The following is a 24,223-nucleotide window of genomic DNA, read 5'->3' as shown; positions in this document are numbered from 1 at the left end:
TGAGATCCTGTCCCTCCCAAAATTAAAAACAAGTAATAAGTAATAAATAAATAACTAGTGGGGGATGTAGCTCAGTGCAAAGGCCCTGGGTTCAATCCTCAGTACTGCTGGGGGGAAAAAAATGAAGTGCCAGCTGGATCTGTTGGACGTGGGGAAGTCTAATGGAGCATTTTCTCAGCGGCGCGCTCTTCCATCCAATGGTCCGAGGGCGCCGAGTGTAATGGTTAAGACACACCAATGGTAGATCGAATGCACGCAGACCGGCTGCACGGCAGCATCGGCTGTCAGGCCTGCTGGTGCAGGTCCGCTGCCAAGGTTTACTTATTCCTCGACTTTCCAGAGGTGTGCACCACACAGATGTGCGGAGCTGAGCTGGGCCGGCCACTCAGGGGGAGACGTGTGTTGGGAAGCAGCCTGTCTCTCCCGGCCTTCTTCTATGTCAAACAGTCAAATCATTGATAACAAAAACTGCCTACTTCACCTCATGGCCAACGTTTTTTTGTTTTTTGATTTTTTTGCTGTGCTGGGGTTGAACCCACAGCCTTCACACTAGCTACATCCCAAGACCTTTTTTATTTTTCATTTTGAGAAAAGGTCTTGCTTAAATTGCTAAATTACCCAGGCTGGATGTTATGACTTGTAACTAGATCCGGCCCCCGCAAGGCCTCAAGAGGGCATCAGCCGGGTTTGCCGAGGTGGCTGGATCCCAGGTGTGTGACGCTGGGATCAAGGATGCCATGCTGGGATTCAGGGTGTGAGTGCTGCCGGCCTAGCGGTGGGCAGCCCGGTACGACGTCAGGGAGAGGAGAGGGTGTTTGCTTGTCGCTTACTGCTGCTGCTGCGTCTTCTGCCGCCTCCTGCCTGCTCTGCGAGGCCCAGCCACCCTGAACTGCACCCTGTACAAACGTGAGCCCAATAAACCTTTCCTCCCGACACTGTGGGTATTGGGTACTTCGTCTCAGCAAGCGGAAAGGAACCAAGACACTGGCTTGAGCTTGTGATCCTCTCGGCTCGGCCTCCCAGTGTGGGGGATTACGGGCCACGACTCACATCCAACTTTTCAGGCTGTTGAAATTTCAAAATCCAAGATTCACACAAAATTCACAATTCATAGATGTACTGAAAAATTATTAAAACAGCAAAATAACACATTAATGGTTTAGCAAAAACAGTCACCATAGCTATCATTTACTGAATTTTTATCTGTGTTAAATGCTCTAGATGTGATTTCATTTAGTTTTATAATGGTCCAACGCACATGTTCTTACTTTTCTTCTTTTACAGGAATGGAAACTAAGATTTAAAGAAATTGAATGATTTATTTAAGTTCATCCAGCAATGGACTGACAGAAGCAGGATTCAAAGTTAGGTTCTGGTGAAAATCGGTGCTCTTGGTAACTACCTTGCTAGCTAGATTCTTTAGTATTCAGCCGGAGACCTGAACACACCTTGCAAGGTGGACACGGAAACCAGAGGCACCGGCGTAACGCACAAAGCTCATCAGAACCACTGTGTGTGGCTTGGTGTAGCTCAGCGGCACGGCGCTCACCTAGCCTGCAACAGCACCTGTGTTCCGGCCCCAGCAGCGCAGAAACAAAACACAAAGCCTGGCCGTACACACTTAGTAAGGGCCTTGGTCTGGCCACATCAACCTAGTTTCTAAAAAGTACTGCAAATATGTCACAGCAGAGCGTGCTTTCATTACCCTTGAAGCATTATCTGACCGGCCTGCCCGTGAGCCGCGAGGCAGGGATGCCCTGTCTAAGCACTTTCAAGTGTTTGCAGCTCTGTGTTCTCTCCCAGAGACACGGAACCCAGCCCTCCAGACAGCTGGCTTCCTCTGGGGGATGAGCATTTCAGGAGGCCGCCTTCTTGGGGCTGCAGGTGGTACTGCTAAGCCTGCATTTTTTTTTTTTTTTTTTTTGAGACAGGACTTGCTCTGCAGTTAAGGCAGGTCTTGAGCTCACTTTAGCGCCCAGGCTGGCCTCGAACTCGCAGCAATGCTCCTGCCTCAGCCTCTTGAGTGCTGGAGTTACAGGAGTATGCCACCACACCCGGCTCTAAGCCTGCAAAATTAAAACAAGGGTTTCTCTGGGAGGCTGAGGCAGGAGAATCACAAGTTCAAGCCCAGCCTGGACATCTTAACAACTTAGCAAGACCCTGTCTAAAATTTAAAAAAAGGGAAAAAGGGCTGAGACTGCAGCTCAGGGTGAAGGCCCAGTACTGGAAAGGGGGCGCGTCTTCCCTAATGCTTTAAACAACAAACAACCTCCATGGGTATTTAGGAACGTCTGCTCATCTTACTTCCTTGGTGAGAGTTTGCCTTATTCCTTAAACAAAAAAAATTAGCTGTCTCCCCAGGCAGTTAGCATGACTGCACCTACAAAAGTTTAGTTTGTCTTTCAACCAGCAATACGTTTACTGCAATAGATTTCTTTCTCTAGAGAGATCTATTTTTCTGTTTTATCAGATCCAGTAATTATTCCTGGATGATTATAATCTTGTAAAGCTTTTTTTAATGGAGTGTTTTATTTTGCTTTCAGTTGTGGTGTCGGGGGCTGAATCCAGTGCCTCCACAGGAGCACACTGAACACGTGGTCTGCTGCTGAGCCCTGAGATTTCCTTCCGTTCCTTTTCCCTCTCCTTCCCTCCCCTCTCCTTTTGTTCTCCGCCTCCTTCTTCATCTTATTTCCGCTTTTCCCCTTCTCTGTTTCCTCCTTTCCTCCCCTTCCCCTTCTCCCCCTTGTTCTCAATGCCTTCCTTCGCCTGCCTTCTCTACCTCCTCTCTCTCTCTCTGGCTCAGGTTGGTACTTACAACCCTCCTGCTTCAGCCTCCCTAGTGCTGGGATATAGTCATGTACCACCATGCCTGGCCTGTTGTCTTTTTTTTTTTTAAACTTTTAAAAGAAATCTACCTATTTTCATGTCAATTTTTTTTTTTTACAGCATTTTTCTGTCTCCTTAGTCTCCGCCTAGAGCCAACACTGGTCAAACCATAGTCAGAAACAACCATCTCCGTGACTTCTGGATTGTACCCAGTTTCAAGCTGTGCACCCCTTTCTGACCTACGCATGTTACGGTTGGAGCTCTCCGGCACAGGAGGGACACGTGCCCTCACCTGTCCAGACGGGACTCGTGAATGTGTTTCTGAGACTGTGTGGACTGGCTGAGCGCGGGACGCTCCCAGCCTCACCGACACGCACTGCGCAAGCGCGGCGCCACTGAGCAGCCTCCCCGGTTCCAAACATTCGTTTTTATCAGTGTTGGAAACAGCCATGTCCAAACCAATTGGATGAAGAAAAGACGAGGAGCTGCATAACTCTACATCCAGTTACAAAGAATCTTTCTACAAGCAAGCAAGCTGGGCGTGGTGGCACACGCCTGTAATCCCAGCACTCAGGAGGCTGAGGCAGGAGGATCGCTGCGAGTTTAAGGCCAGTCTGGGTTACAAAGTGAGCTCAAGGTCAGCCTGAACTGCATAGCGAGACCTTGTCTCAAGAAATCAACAAAACAAAACAAAATAAAAGCTAGCAAAATCAAGGTGGGTAGCACATGCCTGTAATTCCAGCACTTGGGAGGCTGAGGCAGGACGATTGTTGTGCTTTCAAGGCCATCCTGGGCTACAATAGAGAGTTCAAGCCAGCCTGAATTACACAGCAGTATCCTGTCATAAACAGTAAAAACAAAAAGTTTAATCATGCTCTCAAATAGTATAAGAAATAATCAGAACATAACCTGATATTGTTGGACAATTTAAATCTCCTCTGCTAAGTATGTCCAAAGCTCTCAATGACTTTCCTGGAAGAAATACTTTCTTTAAACCATCTCATTTGGCAAGTTAATTCACCAAGGACAGTAACAGTACCATTTTTCAGCGGCCATTCTAAGTGTTTCTTTTTTCAAAAACAAGACCAAACAAAAACAAGACTTCAAAAGGTTAACAAAATAGTGACTAGTTTCCAAGGATTACAGTAGGAAACTGTTGCTTAGGGCCCAGTACCTAGAATAATGCTTCTGAGTTGGATGCAGTGGGCATGTACTTGTAATCTCAGCCACTGGGGAGGCTGAGGCCAGCTCCAGTGAGACCCTGACTGACTTCTCTCTCAAAGTGAAACAACTGTCCTGAAAGCCCAACACATGTACATTTGTAGAATACTTACTTATATCTATGTACTTTTCATGTAAACTTTTCTCCCCTCGTTCCTACCATAGTTAACGGAAACATTTACGTGGTTGCACATACAAGCATTTCCAAGCAGAAAGCTATATAAACATTAAAAACCAGTTGCAGTCTAAACTGGACAAAGATTGTGTATAAAAAGATGGGTAGGCATGGTTGCACATGCTTATAACCCCAGTAGCCTGGGAGGCTGAGGCAGGAGGATTGCAAACTCAAGCCCAGCCTGGGCAATTTAGCAAGACTCTGTCTCAACATTTAAAAAGGTTAAAAAACAAAGGATGGGGGAATGTCACTCAGAACAAAGGCCTTGAGTTTGATCCCCAGCACCACCAGAAAAGACAAGGAACAAGCAAGTACTGGCCATGCTTAGAATCTAATACGTTTTGGTACACGGAGTTCTGCAGGTGCAACTGCAAGGCCAGGGCCGAGTGAAGAGACCAGCGTGCCTCAGCTCCCGCAGGCTGGAAAATAAACTCGGCTGCATTTCCACCAAACGTGCCCAGCAAATGTGGATTCGAGGAATGAAAATGTTTGACCCGGTCCTCATACAAACCAAAAACTTTGTTGCCCAGGATAAACAAGTCACCAGGAGTTGTTTTAGTAACTCAAGTGTGTACTAAACGTTCATTTATTACCGGGGCTGGTGCTGGAGCTGGAACGCAGAGCCTGGCCCATGCTGAACACACAGGGCAGAAGGGAGCTCCACCCCCGGCCAGAATGCTTCGCTGAAATGCAGTGACATAAACTGTCCGGCTGTCCATCTAACTATGTAATTTCAGTGTCCTCTGCTGGCCTGCACACATGGCTTAATAGTTACTTTATACTTCTGGGGCTACAACTAATGCAAGAGTCTCAAAAGGAAGTTTTCTAACAGAAATAACTGATAGCACTGTGGAGACACCCTTCAGGGCGTTATGTTTCAGTATTCAGTCAAGGTAACTCTTCTACTTTTCAGACTTACACTTCTAAAGAGAACTGCTATGATCTGGCGAGATTGGCCATAAAACTCTGTGTATTGAAAACTCAGCCAGCGTGTCCAGCACCCCCATTCATTAGCATTCTCAGTGGGAAGGCCCTCGTACCTGCGTTCACTTTATACTTCAATTTGCTTAGGAGGTCTTTGTTTAACCATCCCATTGAAAGGAGAACAAAGGCGGTTTGGGTGACACAGAGGAGTAATGCACTGTATTTTATCTCTGAAAAAAGCCCAACGAAGTCAGAATACTCCTGATACCCTCTGATTTTCCTCAGGACGTTTGGAGCCACAAATCAGCCAGAGGATAAGAATACTTGCTGTACCTAACAGCAGACACCTTCCGAGGAGAGACACCTTGGTGGCCATAGAAATTACACTTCGCCGGCTACCTCTGGCCCTGAAGGCCGATTATCGCACCAGAGGAGCTCAGTTTCCTGGGAGTGTCTGTTTCGTAAATACCATCTCCGCCAGTAAAATCGCTGGCCAGGAGAAGTTCTTTTTCTGACTACTTTTCTCTATAAAGCGCTGATGCTATTCAAGTGATAGCGCCGGGTAAATGAAAACAGGACAGGACTTTACTTACAACTGGAAAACTCTCCAAAGGGAAATACTTCTCATTCCTTCACATCTAATTCTCAGTTACAGAAGTTCCTCACATTCCTCCTGCTGCTGCTTTCTCCCCCCCTCAGAAGTCAAGCTCATCCGTCCTTAGAGTTCGGGCTCCCTACAGCTGTCCCCGGTACAGGCTTTTGCTTTCCGTTTTGCCTGACTTCACTTAAGGCCAGTACGTTAATCTCCGTGGTCTGTAATGTCCGCCTATTCATGCAGTGCTCCTTTTCTGTAGTACTACTTTCTGGAGAAGCACTATGACTAACTTTCTAGCTGCGCTTTGTAACATTCGAATCCACATTTCTTTTTGTAGCTTTTTGAACTTGTTTGGTTGGTGTCGCAGACGGCCCTCCAGTAGAGGCGGCGGCCACCGGTTCATTTCACACAGGCCTCCGAGCAGTCGTAGGACGGCGACAACCGTGGGTCTCTGGTGACCTGGACTAGATTCGACTCGCTGCCCTAGAGGTGAAAGGCTCTGTATCCCATTACTAATCCCTTGAGCCATCCAGGCCCCTGAAAATGATTCTTTGGTTTTATTATTGCAAAGACCATTTATAAAATCATGAACTGGATTTAGGAAAGCAACCATGAAATAGCGAGGGACAACAAGCTGATTGAAATTCCTCAGATGCAGTACGGGCTGAAGTCTCTCAGCAGGACTGGGGGAAAGTTGTATGTAGGCACCTCCATTATTTCAGTAGCATGACCTGCTCACTTACACGTGGGACTTGGGACCCACTGACCATGCCTTGAGGAACTAAATCCTAAAGAAAGAAAATGGAAAATCAAACTATGAAATAGCCAATAATCTTTATTTCGTACTTCCCCCACCCCTGTCCCTCTCCCAAAAAGCACTAATGGGTGTATCTGTGATTGTGAAAATACTGTATAAAGTATCTGAATGATCTCAAAATAACAAAACAAGGAACATATATCTCAACATACTTTTTGTTTTTGCAGGGATAGAAAAATTCTGGCCACTAGAACAAGGAGGGCAATGATATCCTGCACTTTTTAAATGGTCTACTCCATTTTTACCCATTTGAATTTAACATTCATGGCAGAAAACCACATTTCTGTAACCACATAGTAAGTTCTAAAATATGACTGAGTCACACACTAATACCAATTGACTTGGCAGTAAAAAAAAGTAAAAATCACATTTTCTATTAATATATCTGTATTAGGTTCAAAGCCCATATTCTAGCATTAGAGATCTCCATTACATGGGCCCAAACTGGGATTATTTCAAAATCAAGTAAAAGTCTGTGTTTATTCCCAAGTCACTAAAATATGTTAATAAAGTTAAATTTGATGTTTTTACATTAAAAATAAAATATTTGGTTTATTTTCAGATAACCTATAATATATAATAAATAGTGGGCAGTATAGCAATATAATAAAGTTTTATGGTACCCTGAAATTTGATGTTTTCTTAAAAAAACATTAACATACTTCATTTCAGCCTTAAAGTACAATATCAATGAACAAATTTGTAGAAATAAAACAGTACAACACAAAATGCTACAGTTATGGGCTTTTTTTGTTTGTTTCTTTTTACTTTCATGGAAACTACATGTCCTTTTAATAAAAGTCAAGTAAGTTTACAGAAGCAAAACAGATGACAAAGGACACAATCCCCAGTCATGAGCTCTAGATTTACAGCGCCGGCGTTCCTGCCCAGGGCCGGGCCCTCTCCCCGCACGGTCCGGCGCAGGCCGCGGCCCGGGGAGTGACTGCACCCGGCCTCTCCCCGCTGTCGCCTTTGCTCGCTACAGTATTAATTACAGACGTGGCTGAAATCGCAGGGGATTTCGGAGAAAGCCAGAATTAAACACGATAAAAATTTTAAAAATAACTACTTCATAAATATTTATTATTTACACGAGGGGGAATTTTTAGTATGAAGTTTCTATACAAGTTGATGAAATGTACACGCAGGAGGAAAGACTCCAGCGGTTGAAAGGAGGGCAAATTAGACTGCAACAAAGGTATAAAATACATCAGGATAAACAAAAATAATCTGCACAGGAGCAAACAGGACATGATAGAAACCTTTTTCTTAAAAAATAGAAGGTATTTCACAAAAGCCTGAACATTTTACATGTTAGTACTAAAAACAGGGCGAGGGCGGAGGGGAAGCTTCATATATTCTCATCACAAAAATATGTACTGATGTTCCTCAACTAGCGTTTTCTTTCATGTTATGATTATCTCACTGCGGAGGGAAGGAGCTGATGACCGTGTACGGGTTACTGATATCACCCTTAACTTACAATCGAGGCGGCTGACATTATCTTCTCACCTAACCCTACTGAAAAGGCCTTGCGGGTAACAGAGGAAACCGAAGGGGCGAGGTACAGCCTTTATTAATACTTGTCACTGGTAACGGACAGACAGAGGTGCGCAGCCCCGAGGCGGCGCCCTGCTGCAGCCCCGCGCCCGGCCTTGGACCCGCAGGCGAGTGTGTTCCGAAGGGAAGGGGCGGCGGGATCCGGAGCTCCGAGCGGCCGTGCCGGCCTCCGTCTTCCCGGGATCCTCATCCGCGGCCCCGGGAGGCAGAGAGCCCACCGGCTCCGGCCAGGGAGGGAGGGCGCGGGAGGGGCCGAGCTGCCGCCGCTCCCCGCCCTCCAGGGATGTCAGTGTGCTCGGTGCTTCCTCTTCTTGTGCTTTTTGTCCTTCTTCTTGTTGGCACACTTCGGGCAGAACCACTGCATCTCTTCCGGCGGTGCTGCCATTATCCCCACGCAGGGCCTGCACGCCAAAGACAGAGACATGTTCTGTTTGTCCTCCCGAGCCCTGCCATCGTGGGGTTTGAAACCAGGGCCTTCCCAGTCAGCTACACCCCTGATCCTTTTTATCTTTTAATTTTGGGGCAGGGTTTTGCTAAATCTCAAAACTGCCCCGGCTAGGCTTGAGCCTGAGAGCCTCCTGCCTTACCCTCCCCGTCTTGGAAGTGCAGGTGTGAGCCATTGCGCCCGGCCTGTTCTTTTTCTTCCCGGGTTTTCAAGATAGTCTTAAAGTCTGGTGTGTTTATGCCTATTCCTTTCTTTTCTACATTTCCAAATCATTTTAAAAGTCTATGATCTTGCCAGGCATGGTGGCACATGCCTGTAATCCCAGTACTTGGGAGGCTGAGGCAGGAGGATCACTGTGAGTTTCATGCCAGCCTGGGCTACACAGAGAGTTCAAATCCAGCCTGAACTACATAAAGAAAAAAGAAAAGTCAAGTCTATGATCTATTTACCATTAATCAAAGTCAAATGGCTCCAATTTATGTATCTGTTTATTGTTGTGCATGTGAATTATTGGAGAGATTAATTTCTCCTTCCTGTTTGCTACAAATACCGTAATCCCGAGCAATGGCTTTTCCTCCTGTAGATATCATATACCGTAACTGAATAGGTATCTTTTTTTGGTACCAGGAATCAAACTCATGACCTTGCAGTTGCCAGGCTGGTGCTGCACAACTGAGCCATATCCCTGGCCCCAGGTATCTTCTTACAACTGTTATCCTAAAAACAGAGTAAGAAGGTTGCATATATTTTAGTTGAGTTTGTTCAGTTTTGAGGAACTGCAAGGGAGGTTTAAAACACATGAAGCTGGCGTGGTGGTGTACACAAGTACTCCTGGTAGTGGGGAGGCTGAGGCAGGAGGATCTGAGTTCCAGGCCAGCCTGGGCTACATAGCAAGACCTCATCTCAAAAACAAAAACACCAATCAAACAAACCCAACCCCCACCCGCAAGCTGATCTCGCAGTTTGTGCCAGATTACAAGACACCACCAAGCACTGCAGCTCTTACAGAACAGCGGTGGAGAGGAAGGAAAGACAGGCCCTACATCTCCTCTTATTTTATAGAAGCCCAGATAAAGTAACCCAAATAGTCACAATTCAGGCTGAACAGCAGCGGTACGAAGACTTGCTCTGCGGCCAGCCTCGGTGTCCGGAAGGCACGGGTTTGCAGCCCCCGCCCCCGCGCGCTCGCCCGGACGCTCACCAGTGGTACCAGTCGTCACAGTCGTCACAGCCGATCATCGGGCTCCCGTCGTCGGGCTTGTTGCACCCAGGGCAGATCCAGATCTGATTGCCCGACTCGTCTCGGATCTGGCGTGTTCACGCGGGACGGGGTGAGGCCGGAGGCGGGCGGGGAAAAGAAGTGAAGAGCAGCTGGGTGAGAATCACTGCTGCACCCGTGAGCCCGCTCCTAACGCACACAGCTTAGCAAGGCCGGGGAGGGGCGCTTTGGCCAATCGTGGTCAGCCCCGCTTTAGACTCATGTGGGAAAGGAAGCAGCTACTAAGAATCCACGGTAAGACACTTCCAGTGAATACTCTGAACTCTTGTGTGTAAGTCATAAAAAAATTCAGTAATCCTCTCTAAACAAAATGACCTGCAACTTCCTGACGGTCTGAGTTCTGCCGGTGGTCATCGTCGATATTTTTGAAAGCTGCAGAGCTCAGCCAACCATGGCTCCCCCAGCCCCACTCACGGGCACGGGACTAAGACCGCACCAGTGTGCCTGAGCCCCTTGTGACTCATTAGCCAGGCCCTTCTCCCGAGCCAGCTGATAAGATCAAGGGTACCCGAGAGCTGTTACTCAGTAACTTTCCATTCCCTTCATGACATTTTGAGAAAAGTACAACCAACGAAAGGGAAAATGGAATCTGGGGCTCAGGGGGTCGGAGGGCTACCGACTGAAGCAGTGCTTTGGTGTAAGTAGTGCACCCCTGAGCGTACTTTATTAACTCAGAGGTTCTGAACGGGACGTATCTCTAATTTACCACTTCCTCACGTTTCACATTATCAAAATCAATCTGGAAGAAACCACTGTGTGACGGGAGCGCGGAGAAAGTACCGAGGACACTAAACTTCAGTGTCCACGGTGACTTAGCACCCTGTTCCATTTCAGTTACTTTGCAAGGTGCAGGCTCCTCCTGCACACTTTTAAATACAACCCGGACTAGGTCTGTGAGAGGCAGAAGGGCTGCTCTGTGAGGAGTGCCCGGGTGAGCTGCTCGCCCACTGACAGGCCTACGTTTTAGGCCCACGGCTGTTAGAAACCCCACAAAGACGAAGCCCACTGACACGCAGATTTCCTAGAGGAACCGGACGCAGGAGCAGCTCTGCGCCCTCTGGTTTCAGGGTGGGCTGTGACACGCCGAGAACGGGCAGCCACAGGCGCCCGCTGCCCCGCGGCCACGGCCGGCCCAGCACTAGTTTTGTTTTGGTGCCGGCAATCCAACTCAGGACCTCACACTTGCCAGCCAGGTGCTGTGCCGCTGAGCTGCATCCCCGGCCCAGGCCCAGCACTCTGTCTGACCTCAGGCGCGGCCGGGGCTGCTGCCGGCCGGCCTTTCTGGAAGGTCGCAGCATGTGACTGCGCACGGAAACCTGTGCCACAGCGTCCGTACCAGCGCCGCGCCCTTCGCGGCCTACCGCGTCCTCTCAACACACTCCTCCCCTCAGGCGTCGCGCAAGACGCTCTGGGTGGCTTACGAAGGGGAATCAGGCACCGACCGAGTCCGCCTTCTCTGTCCTTTATCCACAAAGCGTCTCTTTAGGAATGAGAAGGGTTTCGTCTCCACTGCTCTTCCAGGTGCACCACCCCAGGGGAGTGAGTGCAGAAATCACCGGAGATTGCCGAGCCAGGGGATGGCACAGAGGTCACTGCATCTGTCACAGATCCTGTCGGTACCGATGGGCAGAGGGAGGCGCAGGGGATCAAGGAGAAAAGCCTCCCAGATCCACTCACCTTAATTAGGGCGCTGCTGCCTCAGTCAGACACACATAGCAATTGGTCCCTGAATGACCGAGCTGAGGATCACAGCTTTTTAACACATTACATCTTTTATTTTGTCTTTGTCAATTGAGTATTTTTCTTGTAGTTTTTCCTGTCTATATCCTCTGAGTACGTACAAGATTTTCCTTTATATCTGGTATTATTATAGTCTCATAATAATTTACTCAAATTTCCTTCTAAATTCCTTTAAGCAGTATGTACACGGTTCAGAGTAACAAATACCACGGGTGCAGTCACTGCCCACTCGCGACAGCCAGCGTCATCACCCGCCAAGGGAGGCACTGTGGGCAGAGCTGGGAGTCCTGGCAACGTCAATGCCCCCACTCACTCAAAATACTTTGTTAGCCAGGTGTAGCGGCACACCCCTTTAACTCCAGCACTTGGGAGGCTGAGGCAGGAGAACTGCTGTGAGTTCGAGGTCAGCCTGGAATACATAGCAAGACCCTGTCTCAAAAAACAATAAAACAAAACAAAAACTTTGTTGTCTGTTCATGTGTCACTCTACAGTGCCCACAGGACATAGAAGCACTTCACGACTAGATTGAATTTAGGACTTGAGTAGATCTGGTATTATTAGGTATGGGAAAAATACCTAAAATACCTAAAACCAATCCCTGGACAAGGTGGACTCCTTTGGCATGGTGCGTTTTATAATCGAAAGCCACGCAGGGTGCTCGGGAAACTCTGTGGCCTAAAAGCTCATTTCCATTTAGCTTGTCAGTCCAGGTACAGCCTGGATCTTAGCCAGGAAAATATTATAGACAGTGCTGCAATTCAGAGACACCCGCTGACTCACAAATCCATATTATGTGAATTATACTTCTAAGTGAAAAATTACTTAAGAAATTTACATATATATTTTTTGAGGCAGGGCCTTGCTATGCACCTTGAACCTATGGCAATCCTCCTGCTTCAGCCTCCTGAGTGCTTAGATTACAGGTATGCACCACCAGGCCCAGCACTGGTTCAGAAATTCAATAGAGGATTTATGTATCACTATTTGGATATTTAGTCACAGACACTGCTGTACACAGGTGCACGGTCATATTCCAAGCAATACGAAGTAATGAAAACAATGCTTTGACGTATTTATATAGACTGGATATGTGAACATTGTAATACAATGTTTTGAAGCCCAAAGTCTCCAAGTAATGAAAATACTTCTCTAATCATAAGGACTTGCACCTGAGATTCAATGAGGACACACACAGGAGCTTCTCTGTAACTGACAATACTTCTCTAACACCCTGGGGACCGCGCAAAGGGAGAGTACACACCACGTAAGTGCTGACGGTCTCGGTCACCACGCTCCGCACAGGCGCCTTGGAGCTGCCCGCTGCCACCAGGGCAGGGGCCAGAGATGGCATCAGAACAGGGCACGCCGTGGCCTGGGGTAGGAGTGGCAGCGGCAACGGGGTGGGGTTCATGTGCACGGGGACAGCAGCCGGGGTGGGGGGTGGTGTCTTCGGTCTGTTCAGAGAAGGTGCTGGCTTAGCCTCTGGGGCTGACACCACTTTGCTGATGACACTGCAAACAGGAGAGAGAAAAGTACAAGTCAAAATAGGATACTGGAGTCAAACCACATGTTTTTAAAAAATATCACAAAAGAGCTTCTTCTAGTAGCAAAACATGTTTGTTTTGTTTGTTTTCAAGCATTTTGGGAGGCTGAGGCAGGAGGAGTATAAGTTCAAGCCCAGCCTGGGCAACTTAGTGAGATTTTGTTTCAAAATAAAAAATGGGCACCGGATGTGGTGCTGCACACCTGTAATCTCAGCACTTGGGAGGCTGAGGCAGGAGTATCACTACAAGTTCGGGCTACAAAGTGAGCTCAAGGCCAACCTGGACTGCATAGCAAGACCCTGTCTCAAAAAAAAAAAAAAAAAAGAAAAAAGAAAAAAAAAGGGCTGGGGTATAAATGAGCAAGAAGGCCCTGGATTCAAACACCAGGCACTGAACAAACGAAGACAGTACCAGGGTTAGGGGCGTAGCTAGCATGAGCCAGGGCCTGAGTTCCACACCTAGTAGTGAGAGAGGGAGTTTCTGCGTCTTCCTTTCTTGACAAAGTAGAAACAAAAAGAGCTGTATCAGAGGGCTGCAGTGAGAGCCTTGAAACAGATACTTTATGCACAGATGCACAGCACTGCTGCGGGCATTACACCCACGGCCGCTGCCTGTGCCAAGAACCAGCCTGACAGAAGGAAACAGAGAAAGTGAAACACAGAACAAGAAGACAAACAGCACAAAACGTAAGGCGGATTTGGAGTCTAAGTAACACGATCGTATCACATCAGTGATCTAAACGGTGAAAGAGCGAAGCCCCAATGTATTCCATTAAAGAGACACGTCTAATAGTAGAAAGGCGGGAGGAGCGGGAGGAGCGAAAAGACGCACACAAATGTAAAGTGATCCGCACAGAGCAAGCCTGCAAAGCAAGCGCTGCCAGTGAGAAAGAAGGTTACTCCAGCACGACAGAAGGCTCCAATGTGCCGGGAAGGTGTGTAATAATGTAAAATCTGCACGTGCCTAATAACATAACCTCAAAATGTATGCTGAAAGTGTCTGTCAGAAACACCATTACAGTGGAGACTTTAGCATATCTATCTCCGTGTAGCTGACAGAATAAACAGTCAAAAACCAGCAGACACAAAGCTTTGGAGGCTGGGGATGTAGCTCCGTGGCAGAGCATTTGCTATGAGGCCTGAGAGATCCTGGGTTTGATCCCCAGCCCTGGGAGGAAAATGATATAGAAGGTCTGGACAATAGAAATAACTGAACTGGCTCAACAGGCATTTTAGTTTGGGGGCAGGTTCCAGCTGGGGATTGAACCTAGAGCCTTGTACATGCGAAACCCACGTTCTGCCACCAGCGAGACCGCCAGGCTTCTGCGGTGATTTAAAAGCTCTGTGCTCAACCACTGCAGAATGTTTTCCCAGAATGTACTGCTACTGAAATCACAGCAAACTGCATCGGGCTGAGGAAATGGTTTGAGAGATCTGTGCAGGCATTTGCTGACCCTGCTGCAGGACGATTCTGTGACAGAACAGAAAGCTCTTTTCTAGTGGCTGCACCCCACTGTCTAACACGGCGATTATTTAGTAGGCACCTGGTAGCTCTGAGCCGATTTTATTAATCAAACACAGAAACAAAATCTGGTCCTGAGGGTAGTGACAGTCTAAATAAAACGACACGTGTACTTTATTTTTCCAGTCAATCAAAATCACAGCAAAAATAAAAAGAAACTCTATGGTGTGAGACGGTGGAGGAAATAGAGGATGCATGAAAGGAGAAAAAGGAGAAGTGAAGGAATTAAACGTTAGGCTAGGCAGCCAGAGACAAGCCGGACGTTTTCAGCTGTGGCTTAATGGAGCAAATCTGGGGCAAGCGAGCAAGACAGGAACAAGAGGAGGACAGACAGAAGGAAAGAGCACTGCGACCCACGTGACGACAGGCAGAAATGCGCCTGGAATGCCGAGTGAAGACGATGCTCCTAAAGGAGAACACAGGGCTGACGGGTGAGGAAGTGAGAAGGCTACTTACGGAGAACCTGTTTCTCATTTTGCTATTGTTAGCTATCCTAGTGGAACGTGTTTCCTGGAGGGAAAGGCTGAATCTACTGCCTAAAATTACTGATATTCCTGGGCACTAACCCACAATGATCATCTGAAACTGAGAATCAGCTCAACTGTAAGTTGTGAAATGCTGTAACTTGGTCTTTCGTGTGCGTGTGCGTGTGGTGTGGGGCTTGAACCCAGTGCCCTTGCGCATGCAAGGCAAGAGCTCCACCACTGAGCCCCAGCGCCAGCCCCGGCCCCAGCGCCAGCCCCAGCCCCAGCACCTTGTCTTTTTTTTTGAGACAAGGTCTGAGGATGTTTCAAGCTGGCCTCGAACTTGCTGTGCAGCCCAGGCTATCCCTGCACTCTCTCTGTCCCCTTGGCTCAGACCCCCAGGGCTGGGGTCACAGGCGTGCGCCACCACGCCAGGCACAGATGGCGTCATCTGAGGTGTATCACAGACCATAAACTCTACAGTGCTTTACGACTGGTAAAAGAAGGCACAATAATAAAAATGCACCCCCGATTTTCTAAGCATCTCTCAAAGCCAAAATGCTAAAGGGAAACAGCAACTTGATTGCATAACTGTGTGTGGCACAAAATATCATAAGCAAAGTTAAAAGACAAAACGGAGAGAGTTATTTGCAATGTGCAAAGATATACAAAGTATTCATTCAAGTCAAAGGAAAAACTAACAGTCTTAACATGATCAAAGAACAGAAGCAAGCAAAACAGTACTAGAGAAAAAAATCCTGTCATCACAGTATCAAAGATGCCAACATATTAATAAAAGGCTTTTTTTTTGTATTGGGCAGTGAACCCAGGGCCTTCACTGACCCACACCCCCCTTTCCGTTTTATTTTGAGATACCATCTTGCTAAGTTGCCCAGGCTGAGCTCGAACTTGTGATTTTCTGACCTCCACCCCCCGAGTGTTGAGATTATAGACATGTGCCAACGCACCTAGCCAATAAGATGCCTTTTTTTTAAGACGGATTTTTATTTATTTATTTATCTATTTATTTATCTACCCATTTATTTATTTATTTTTAAGGTGACTTTTTAAAAGTGAAGATGAAAACGACCACCACCACCTAACCGTTAAGAGTGGAGAACAGAGGGGTGGTGGTACTTATTTCGGAATGGCTACCGAAACCTTAACAATGGACCATCTCCTGACTAGCAACTCTATTTCTAGAAATTTGCCCTGAGAAAACAGACAATTGTGCAAGGATATTGCATAAAAAACATTATTTACAACTTAATTTATTATTGCAAAAAAAAATTTAAAACTAGAATGACTGTAATTTACCCCAACAGAGGATTGGTTACATAAATGATGACCAAAATACCATATTCTTCTTCCAAGTGGTGCTACACACACGCGCGCACACACACACACACACACACCCTCTGTCCCCCCACAATATATTTATTTTTAAAAAGCTGTAGGTAATATATGTATGACAGAATCTAACTTTTGTAAGAAATAAGAAAGCACACAAAGAAGCCTGGAGTGGTGGCACACGCTGTGATTCCAGCACTCAGGAGGCTGAAGTAGGAGGACTGCCCTGAGCGACACCCACCTGGGCTACACAAGTAAGTTCAAGACCAGCCTGCATAAATCATATAACAAGATCCTGTCTCAAAAAAAAAAAAAAAAAAAAAGACAAGGATGTATGAGTGTATACTTGGAAGGAAACTCAAAAGAATATATACCACAATATCCAGAAATAGCCTCTATAAAGCAGAATTATAGACGACTTTCAAATTTTGGCTTATTTATAATTAACACATATAATGAAAATAAGGAAAAAAGTAAAGAACACTTGTCACAAGGTATACATTTAAAATGTCAATGGGAATTTTAAAATGATGATTTGACTGAGTTGTACACATAATTTATCTTTCTTATATATATATACAAATTTACTAGAAAAAAATGGTATTTTGGCTAAAGCCTCTTAGACAAATTACCATAGTCTATCCTTAAATTTATGGGGTAAAGCCCCAACCTAAATCCAAGTTATACCCTGTAGTGTATCTCAATTGCCAACATAACCATTAACAGAAATCAACAGCAAAGGAGCTGAAGTAGGAGAAAAGAAAGAACTTCATACAACTATGCTATTTGAAGAACACAAGTAAAACAATGAATTTGAATGGCCTTCAGATATTGCGAGGCAATTTACTTACACATACATATACACACGTATTACAGTGCTCAGTCAAGTTGTCTGCATGCATGCAGTGGTACCGGGGATTGAACCCAGGCATTCATGCATGCTAGGCAAGCGCTCTGCCACTGGGCTACATCTTAAGCGTTTTACGTGGTTTTTTTTTTTTGAGGAAGCTTCTTGCTGAGTTGCCCAGGCTAGCTTTGAACTTACAACCTTCTTGCCCCTGAGCAGCTGGGATTATACAAGCACACCATCATGACCAGCCTCACTAAATTTGTTTTTTTTTGCGAAATCAAAGGAAAAACTACGAAGCAAGCACTCTGTCCATGCAGAAAACTATCGAAATTCTTCGTTCTCAAAGGGTACGACTGGCATTATACAGGCACTGAAACGGTCCGTCTTTCCACCTTTCTGGAAGTCCCACAGAAAATAAACTAGAGTTTGAGTTGTTTTGATTTTACCCTCTAAGTGACTGGTGGTAACTGAATACATGATTTTAAAAGCAGTCACTTTATTTCTTCACTTTTAGCATTAACAGTATAACAGTTTCTTACCCCTTGTGGGATACACTGTCAGCATGTACTTTAATTTGATTGTTGTGAAAGTGTTTCTGGATCCCAACAGGGCACCTCCCTGCCTCTCTTTGTGCTTCTCCCCGCAGACAGTGCTTTGCTTCCTGAAGGCCTCTCCCCAAGTATCACTTCTTCCCGCCCACTGACTGCACAGTGCATTCTCCTCCAGAGCTGTAACTGAACAAGCATCTGGGGAGAAAGCAATACCGCCCGTCGCTGTGTCCCAGGACGGCTCTGTGCTCCTAACGTTACAGCTTCGGGAAGACTTGGTCAGAGTGCCCTAACTGCTGTGAACACGGCATTACTCACACAAACGTGCAGGAGGAGGGCTTTCAGCAGGACTTCTTTACCTGTTTCCCCACCACGAAACAGTGAAATACACAGAATGGGTCACGAGCGGCTTGGTCCGTAGCACAAACTCAGCCTGACAACTCAGTAAAGAGGCAGCCCGGCCTGTGCGCCCCGAGCCTCCGGGTCAGTGGCACGCGCAGTCTGGGTGTGTTTTTCACAGGGGCTTTAATGCGGCTCGTTATTCAGCTGTTGTGTGCAAACACTAGGAAACTAGGGGTCTAAATGATCAGGTGCAAATAACTGGCTACTAAACTGCATGCAGAGTTCAAAAGTTCCCCACCACGGCTTACTGATTTACCCGAGAGTAAATGGCCATTTTTAAGTGGTCACAAAATGATACCACACGTTAAAAAACTACTGTAATCATTCCCATGAATTTTACAGTCTTCAGGTGAGGCAAATTCTTCAATGGAGGAAAACTGCTCAGAGGAAAAAATATATTCCTTGTAGCACAATATTCTTTTTGAGATCTAAATTTCTAATCAATCTCAGAAACACCATCCACCTTTAGAAACTGATTCTTGAGTTTTAAACTAACCCCTCCCCACAAAACATGAAAAAAAATAATCACAGAGACTCCACAGAGACTTTCACATTACTGTGAAACCTCACAGTCGGGTCAGTAATATTTGGACCAGTCTTCCTGGTTTTGCTTTCGCAGTATTATTAAAAGGCCCTGAAGTAGCTGGGTAGGGCGCACATGCCTGTAATCCCAGCTGTTGAGGAGCTTGAGGCAGGAGGATGGCAAGGCGGAGCAGAGCCTGGCACTTCAGAAAGACCCTGCCTAAAAAGAAGGACTGAAGACGCCGCAGGATGGCTTCTGGGTTCAATCCCAGCAGCAGCAGCAGCACCACCAGACAACGCCCCAGAAATATCACGCCCAAGCATGGCAGCAGGCAGCTCCAGGGTACTGTGTACCCTATCATGTCCTTCTGGCTGGGCCATAAAACGCCCTGCCCTGCAGGCTCCACTTTGCTCCCCTTAGCGCTCACGGGCAGAAGGCACTGCCAGGTCAAGAGCAGACAGGCCGCTCTGGGGCAGGCGCTCCAGCCTTCCCCTGCGGTGCTCAGGCGCGAACTCCCACCCTGGTCCCTGGGAGCCTGGGGACGACCACAGTCCCTTCCGCGGCTTGATGACACCCAAGCCTCAAACCCTTCAAGAAACTATGAATAAATCACTAAGTTTGGGGATCATTTGTTGGGTGGAAATAGAAAACTCATACATCAAATATTCAATTTCTTTACTGTAGGTATATGAATAAATATTCAGAATTTGGGAGGAATTGTATTTTAGAGAATCAGCACTTAAGATGCCAACGGTATCACAGTCATTTCCATATTTTACATTGATCAAATACCCAAAGACAATTATGAGAATCAGTTTTATGTTGATTCTTGAAATCAATCATTATTCCTTATTCTTCTTGATCCTCACAGCACAAATTTTAACATTCATATAATTATGAAACAACTATAAATGGATTTAATTCCTCAAGCTCATGGCTTGCCTCTTGAATATTTACATCATCTCATAAAACGGGTATTTTATCTTGTCATAGCCCAAGTACATATCAAGTAGCAAACATTTTATCTTTTAATGCAGGCATGACCTATTTGAAAAATGAAACAAATTGCATGAAGTAATTAGAGAAAAACATTTCCAAGGGAGAGCCCTGAATGATTACAGTTCTATTGTCAAACGTTCAAAATCTGTAAAATACCCTAAAAGGACATTCATACTTAGATAAGCGATGAATAACGCACATTTCCTCATCTTTGCAAAAAGATACACTAGAATGATAGTAGTAACAGCAGAAACCAAAATGGTAACCGACAGGGTAAGGGACAGGAAGCGGGACAGGGAAGGGCCAGAAGCCAGACCCCTCTGGATACAGCTGGTCTTACGGCTTCAGCTTCGCAGTCAGGTAAAGGATCTACATATTCAGAAAACTAAATTTAAAAATTTGCCTTTGTAATGAAAATAAACAGCAATGAGCGAACCTCAATGTGTATCTATCATGCTGGAGAAAAAAAAATCATTTCAGGTAATTTTAGAAGCCATTTTGTTCACATATCCACAGTAGAATTTAAAACCAAACACTGAAAGAAAATCCTTAACCTCATCCACAGTCTTGTTAGCAGTAACAGAGGTATTACACCTTTCAGACTATTTTACATAGTCCCCGTAAAATAAAGCAGAGAAGTAATCATGATAATGCTATTATCACTCAGGATTCCTAATATAAGAGATGCAGAAATAAGTTCAAAGAAGTAGCAGTCATGTCAGGCCTGAATAGGGTATAAACTTACAAACTTGTTTCATATACTCTTATTTCCTAGTTCTGTCCTTTGCAAAGTTCTAGAAGCAATGATATCTTAACAGCAATGGGCACCTCTAATGGTAGATTCTGATTCCTAAAAAACATTCCCCACTAAAAGGAATCAATGTTCCTTGAAGGAATGGATAGATCCAGGTCCATGCAAATGCACAAGCATAAAGACAAAATGTTCTACAAGATAAACTTAGACTATCTTGTAACAGAAAGTAAAAAAGCTATGAAACAACGGGCTGTCAAGATCTGCAGGCAACACGAAGGAGCTGCTGTTGGTCAAGATGTGCAGTGTGAACACGGAAGAGAGGAGGGGTCTCAGGACGAGGACGAAGGCAGAGACCGACTCCCACTAACACCCACGACTGTCTGATACGGGGGTCTATGGCATCAACCTCATCCGTTCCTCTCTCAGGAACAGCATGAAAAATGGAAGAAGGAAGCATCTGTCCTGCCTCTCCTAAATGATCTATATTTCAGAGTAAGCAAAACGGGGAGAAAAACAGGAAACTCTGAATAAGGACCAGGTATTAGATAAAACCAAGCAAATGTTCATGTACTTTATGTATAACAGCATTAAGATTCTACGGAAAACGGCCACGTTCTTAATCTGCATATTGAAGCGTACAGAGGTGAAAGGCTACTCGGCCTGGATGTGCTGGAAGATGTCAGATGACAAGGAAAGACGAAAACAGATCGCACAGTTGTAACAAACTTTGGTAACTATTAAATCTGCCCAGGTGATGAGCATATGAAACTGCATCATTTTGTTTTGAAATAGTTTTTAAAATGTGCAAAGTTATAAGGAATTGTCAATACACATTTTGTCCAAAATGACTTATGATTATAAAATATCACTATTTTGTAATGATTTTATATTTTATAGGGTGTATCATTATCACTATATCAATAGAATACTATGGAAATTTCATTTCCCACTTCCAAATTTTATTCACCCTTTTGGGCTCTACTCAAATTCTATTTTAAAGTTTTTTAGAATGTAAACGTCATATATAGCAAACGTGTATTAAAAAAATTGTTTTTTAAAAAAGGTCTTTCTAACTCTACCTGGAAGTAATACCTTGAATTTCTATGTAATTTTGGAGGCACCTCTTCTACTCTTTAAAAGCTTCAGCCTTCTACTGTGATGTTGAAAAATTATGTTGCTGAAAATGGACATCCGATTCAAATTTTCCATTTTCATATCTATCTCCTTTGATACATTTTGTGCTATGCATATAATTAAAGTCAATATTTTTGCGCATGCCTGTAGTCCCAGCACTCAGGAGGCTGAGGGAGGAGGATTGTTGCGAGTTCGAGACCAGTCTGGGGTACAAAGTGAGCTCAAGGCCAGCCTGAACTGCACACCTGTCTCAAAGATTAAAAAAAAAAAATTAAATGCAGATCAACTTTTAAAACATGTTGACCTTGAGGGTGTTGTCTGGGGGCACTTTCAGGGGTCTTTTCAAAAACCAAATTCTCCGGAATCAGATCTTCTAAAATACATTGTGATTTTAGAATGGCTTTTGCTTCTCTATAACCAATAAATGGATATTAGTATAAAAAAGCAAAGCCAAATGAAATTGAACATTTAATGTGAATGCAAATTTACTTTCAATGGTGCCAGAACATAAAGCCTATGAGAGAGGATGTTTTTATATAAAAACATGTTACAGTTGCAAGTTAACCATAAGATATACCTTTTTATTTTTTGAAGAATCAAATAACATCCCAAGTTATTTGAAAACATTAAAAGCAGTAAGATAATATCCAGTGAACTTGAAAAATGAACAAGATTGTGATTAAGATTTGTATCTCAATAGAGTGTTACAAAAAATTCAGTCAGTATGAAGTCATGCTTGGAAAATTCAACATTAACACTTTAAAATATCTTAAAATTTAAAACAACTGCTGGTCTTCACCAGAGATTCTACATGAATTATCTTCCTCTGTAAATAGCACAGAACAAAATATATTGCATATAGATTTACATATATAAATATTTAAGATAAACATATACATATTCATATGTGTGGCTAAAATAAGTAATAAATGACCACATATGATGTGTATATGTGTTATATCCCTGTGACTCTTTCGGTGTCACTGTCAGTAGAACTAATGTTACATACTGAATAATAAAAAAGTGATCTTCCAAAATGAAAGTGAAGAGGACTTCAATAATTGGCTTGGAAAAAGATGTGCAGTGGTTAAACTGTAACATGAGATAATAGTATGTATTTTCATATCCCCCAAAAATTTGCTACAAGAAACATTAATAAAATACTTAATATTAAATACTTTTATTTCTTTGGGATGGAAAAAAGCTTTTATGAACAAAAATATTTATTAAAAAAAAAATAAGCCGCACGTGGCGGTGTACCCCTGTAATCTCAGCACTCAGGAGGCTGAGGCACGAAGATCACTGTGATTTGAGCCAGCCTGGGCTACATAGTGAGTTTAAAGCCAGCCTGAACTATACAGTGAGATTCTGTCTCAAAAAAAAAACAAGTGTCCATGGGGGTTTGGAGATCTATATATCTGCATAACAAATTTCTAAAATTTTCTGAGTGAAGACAAGACTTTACATTATTCCACTGACTTAAGATTCATACCAACTATCATTCTAAAAGAGAGGGAGTAAGAAAACAGGTCATCATAGCTTCTAATCATTAAAGACCCGAATAAAGGAGTTACTCAACAAGTCAAGTGCAAACCGAAGGATTGAGTCTGAGCAAGCTGCCTGAGATTTTGGTCCTACTGTCTCGTTCTTCCCGGATGAACTGGAAGGCAAGACGGGCTTCGTCAGAGGGACGGTGAAGACAGCGGAGCCTGCTGCACTTCTCCCTTGGCGAGCACTCGTGTGGAAGTGCTCCGCACAGCTGTCCCCGCCACTCCTGCCTGTGCCAGCGCCGGGGCGCCGCAGTGTCACACAGCCTGAACTGACTGTCACCTCTGAATTGTTTTAAGTGAGGTGTTCATTCAGGGTCCACAAACAAGGCGGCCAGCAAATGCCGGGCAATCTAAAACAGAGTTACCCTGCTTCTTTCAGCTTCTTTTCAGGACAGTGACAATACTTTAAAGCACATGTACTGACCGCAGATGTATGCACGCAGAAAGATATTTCATACTAGAAAGGCTACAGAAAAGCAGCAGAGGCAGTTCAAGGTTTACCTGGCTGACTTTCACAGTGGTTGAAATTTACAAGGCAAAAGTGAGACTGACTTGTATTTGTTATTAGCCAAATAAAGGGGACAGTGAAGACAGTACAAAAAGCAGAGCGTGGCGCTTTACCATTACAATTTTGACTTCATCACTTCATTCATCTTAGCTCCAAGCACATAAGCCAACAGCACTCACTACTCTCAGCACCCCTCTGCGCTAGCGGACCACGTGTCCACGTGCGGGTCGGCCAGTGCTTCTCAATGGGTCACGATGCACATCACAGCCGTGTCCAGAAATGGGTTAATACTCACGATCAGTCAGAAGACTCAACAGTTAATCTATGATAAAAACTACAACAATTCTTCAAACATATGCAAAATTAAACTTCAACTAAGTCTATTAGAAAAATATAAAGGCAATTCTAAAGGTCCTTTTATTAAATTATGTTTTTTTTTTTTGGTTTTTCTCTGGTACCAGGAATCGAACTCACGACCTTGCGCTTGCCAGGC

At 44.8% G+C, this 24,223-nt stretch overlaps 1 protein-coding gene across 2 annotated transcripts in view; it reads right to left on the bottom strand.

Moving 5' to 3' along the window:
- Positions 1 to 7,290: 7,290 nt before the first annotated feature.
- The window catches only part of Taf3 (TAF3 RNA polymerase II, TATA box binding protein (TBP)-associated factor, 140kDa), a 151,078-nt gene continuing 134,145 nt past the window's right edge, over positions 7,291 to 24,223 (bottom strand). The window contains exons 3-5 of one of the 2 annotated variants that reach the window (XM_005383879.2): positions 12,845 to 13,094; positions 9,765 to 9,871; positions 7,291 to 8,519 (exon numbers count right to left, since the gene is read on the bottom strand). In XM_005383879.2, the coding sequence (XP_005383936.1) occupies positions 8,405 to 8,519; positions 9,765 to 9,871; positions 12,845 to 13,094 (472 nt within the window). In that variant the 3' untranslated portion in view covers positions 7,291 to 8,404. Of the gene's footprint in view, positions 8,520 to 9,764; positions 9,872 to 12,844; positions 13,095 to 24,223 lie in introns of those variants that run through there. The other variant, XM_005383880.2, reaches the window with a different exon arrangement.

This window comes from Chinchilla lanigera, unplaced genomic scaffold (assembly GCF_000276665.1).
Source record: "Chinchilla lanigera isolate Chin_1 unplaced genomic scaffold, ChiLan1.0 scaffold00020, whole genome shotgun sequence".
NCBI lineage: Eukaryota > Metazoa > Chordata > Mammalia > Rodentia > Chinchillidae > Chinchilla > Chinchilla lanigera.
Note: the sequence above shows the minus strand (reverse complement) of the source record. Positions and strands in the feature narration are given on the sequence as shown.